The sequence below is a fragment of the Sitodiplosis mosellana genome, unplaced genomic scaffold (genome assembly GCF_009176505.1).
Source record: "Sitodiplosis mosellana isolate CC-2019 unplaced genomic scaffold, AAFC_SMos_1.0 Smas_scaffold_72, whole genome shotgun sequence".
Lineage (NCBI taxonomy): Eukaryota > Metazoa > Arthropoda > Insecta > Diptera > Cecidomyiidae > Sitodiplosis > Sitodiplosis mosellana.
Window position 1 is genome coordinate 364 of NW_022595314.1, and position 3102 is coordinate 3465.

At 36.0% G+C, this 3102-nt stretch overlaps 1 protein-coding gene across 1 annotated transcript; it reads left to right on the plus strand.

Moving 5' to 3' along the window:
• The first annotated feature begins 6 nt into the window (after nucleotides 1-6).
• On the plus strand, nucleotides 7-3019 carry LOC129570688 (uncharacterized). Its single transcript, XM_055450386.1, has 5 exons — nucleotides 7-70; nucleotides 191-1117; nucleotides 1237-1744; nucleotides 1877-2080; nucleotides 2848-3019. The coding sequence occupies exons 1-5, from the start codon at nucleotides 8-10 to the stop codon at nucleotides 2928-2930; spliced, it is 1785 nt and encodes a 594-aa protein (XP_055306361.1). The 5' UTR covers nucleotide 7; the 3' UTR covers nucleotides 2931-3019.
• The last annotated feature ends 83 nt before the right edge of the window (nucleotides 3020-3102 follow it).

Sequence of the window (3102 nt, forward strand, 5' to 3'; positions counted from 1 at the left end):
ACGAAAAATGAAAGAAACAAAACCAAAGGCTCCGTTATTCAGTCGACGTGCTGGTAGTAATCGAGCAAAGGTGAAAATGTGTTTTATTTAATTTCAAATGATTTCTGAATGAAACATTGTTTTCAGAAACAAAACGTATGTTTAAATTTACAATAATTTTTTCTAAATTCCTTCATTTTTTCTTCGCCAGAAACTGTACGAAATGCATATTTCTGATGTCAAAAATCGACTGAAAAATGTTCAATATATGTCAGCTACATGCGACATATGGTCTTGCAAGCATAGATCATTTATTGCGGTCAATATATGCTATATTGACCCAAAGTCGTTTGAGCAAAAGTCATTTCTCATCGCCATCGACCGATTCGAGGGTTCACACACAAATAATGCGGTCGCTGCGAAGTTGAAAGACATTTTCAAGCGCTTCCATATTCTTGGCAAAGTAGTCGGTGTGACCACCGACGATGCATCGGAGTTTGTTGTTGCATTCCAGCGTTTTGGCGACAATTATGCTACCTACGAAAATTATTTGAACCTAAATGAGCGTGACGAAGTGGCTATTTCCGACTCTACGGTATTTGAAGCCGAGCAACTGCGAAGTGATGCAGACGCAATAATTCTCAGTTCGGATGATGAGGGCCATGGTTATGATTACGACTCGGATGATTGGTTAAATGTCGACGTCGATGAATCATTGCCACCAATCATAATTGAAAGCATTGACGACAACGACATGGAAACGACTCGATCGCTGGCAAATGAATTTGGCCAATCAACAGCGACAACAGCTCCAGATGAGAATTTTCATTTGGTTCCGATTCCAGTGCAAGTTGACTTCCGAACAGTAGTTCATGACGATGGTCCAAGCGAAGTAAACACATTATTGCCCATTCGTATCAAATGTGCTGCGCACACACTCAATTTGTTGGGAAAAACGGATGCAATTAAAGCGCTGCAAAATAAAACGTATGCGGCAGTGTACTGCAAAGTCATGGCCAAACTCAACCTCCTCTGGCGTTATTGCGGCCATCGAAAAAAGTGCGAAATAATCAAGCAGTATATCGGAAAAGTTATACTCAGACCACATAAAATTCGCTGGAACGCTTTATATGATAGCGTGAGTGTTGATTCTTTTTTTTTTTGCTTTTGTTTTGATAGCATGACATTTCAGATTCAAATTGTGATTTGGTCATTTTGATTTCAAATGCTATTTTTTCTTCTTTTGTTCATCTGTAGATACATGAAATTGTTCAGATCGATGCGTCTAAATTGGATGCACTTTTTTTCAAACTACATATAGCTGTTTTCACCGAGAGCGAACGACAATTTCTGGGCGAATATCTCAATGTGTTACAGCCAATCGCCCATGGTTTGACAAGACTTGAAGGAAACATATTTTTCGCATACTTTCTCATTACACTGTTCAACGTTGACGAGGAATTGAGACTGTTGGAGTCAACGAACTTGAAATTTGCAAAACCATTGTTGAAAGCACTGAGAAATGGCTTTGACACAAGATTCAAAGAAATGATGGACATAAACAATGCTGCATCCGTACCGCTTTATCTCGCAATGTTATCGCACCCTTTGTTCAAGCTCAATTTCTTACCAATGCTAAAGACAAAAGAGCGTAGCACAGCACTGGAATATATCGCTAAATGCAAAGGCATGTTATTAAAAGCCATTGAAGACATCGATTGCGAACAAAATAATAACCAAACTGCACAATCATCCAATTCTGATGGTAAGGAACTATTTTTTTTGTTCGAACAAATGACACTTAAGTGCCACTGTGTACAATTTTGTTTTGTGTGTGTTGTTATTGAAAGCAATGTGAAAAAAAAATTTCTTCTTTTTTTCTTCCTTTCCGAAATAGAATTCGATGTGGCGAGTTTATTAGATATGGAATGTGGAAGATCTGATATTATATTGTTGGAAATCAAAAATTTCCTTCGAGACAAATTGACGACTGATTTCGAAAGCACTTTTCGAACTTACCCAAACATGAAAGAAGTCTTTCTTAAGTTCAATTGTCTCATGACAAGCGAAGCAAATTGCGAGAGAATCTTTTCCTACGCAGGTAAATGCTGCATGATAAGGAAGGAGTCATTATCATATTTTATTTTCGATTGAAAATTATCAGATTTGAATATATTTTGGTTGTGGATTCTGGGTTGTTTTGATTTAAAGTTAAATATTTAGTATTTTAATGACGGATTTTTCAATTTCCAATTGTAGCCACGACTCTAAGTCCAAAACGTCGATCGATGAGCGATCAGAAATTCGTTGAAATGCTTACATTGTATGTCAATGATTATGACCTTGATATGCTTCAATCAATTGAAAGTCAAACCAAACACAACGGGCCTGTTCAATCGCAACCTCAAACTGCATCGCAGTCTCAAATTCAAACCAATCCCATTCCCAGTGGATCTGGCTTTGGCTCTGGCATATCAAATTTAAATTCAAATCCAAACTGACTTCAATTTACCTACACAGCAATTTGCATTTTGCAATTGGCAAATTGCTTTTTTGCACATTCTTTCGATACATTTGTCAATAATTTGAATTCTGATGCTATTTGTTGCATTAATTGTTACTTTTTTGTCGAGTTTCGGCTTTGAGAATATGGATTATTTGTTTTTTTGCTGGTCGTTGCATTTTTTGTTACTTTTTTGTTATATAGAATTCTGCGGCATTAATCGATCTTTAATATCGACTCAATTCAATTCAGAGTGCAATGTTATACATATTTTTTTTATTGAATTTTTTTCTTCATCTGGACTTTTGGTTTTGTTACAAAATAAATGAACTGAATATCAATGAGATTTCTTTTTTCTTTTGAAGATGCCATCAGCTTTGGATCGTATGTCAAGGAAAATATGACAATCAGGTGTACTATGCCACTGTTTTATCCAACAATAGTGTGAGGCTGTTTTGCACGAGCGAAAGGCGAAACATAAATGAAAAAATTTTCAAACAAATAAAGAAAAAAAAAACATTGAATAAAGACAAAAGAAAACAATGAACATGTGTGTGTGTTTTTTCCCCTTGATTTTGCATTGCAATGCTAATCATTCGAATAGAGTTGACTTTAAATAT

Bases quoted from the DNA above. Each gene is read 5' to 3' on its own strand.
- LOC129570688 (XM_055450386.1), top strand. From the start codon at position 8: ATGAAAGAAACAAAACCAAAGGCTCCGTTATTCAGTCGACGTGCTGGT. The intron at 1,118-1,236 runs GTGAGTGTTGAT...GTTCATCTGTAG, and splicing joins GGAACGCTTTATATGATAGC to ATACATGAAATTGTTCAGAT. The intron at 2,081-2,847 runs GTAAATGCTGCA...TTTCTTTTGAAG, and splicing joins GAGAATCTTTTCCTACGCAG to ATGCCATCAGCTTTGGATCG.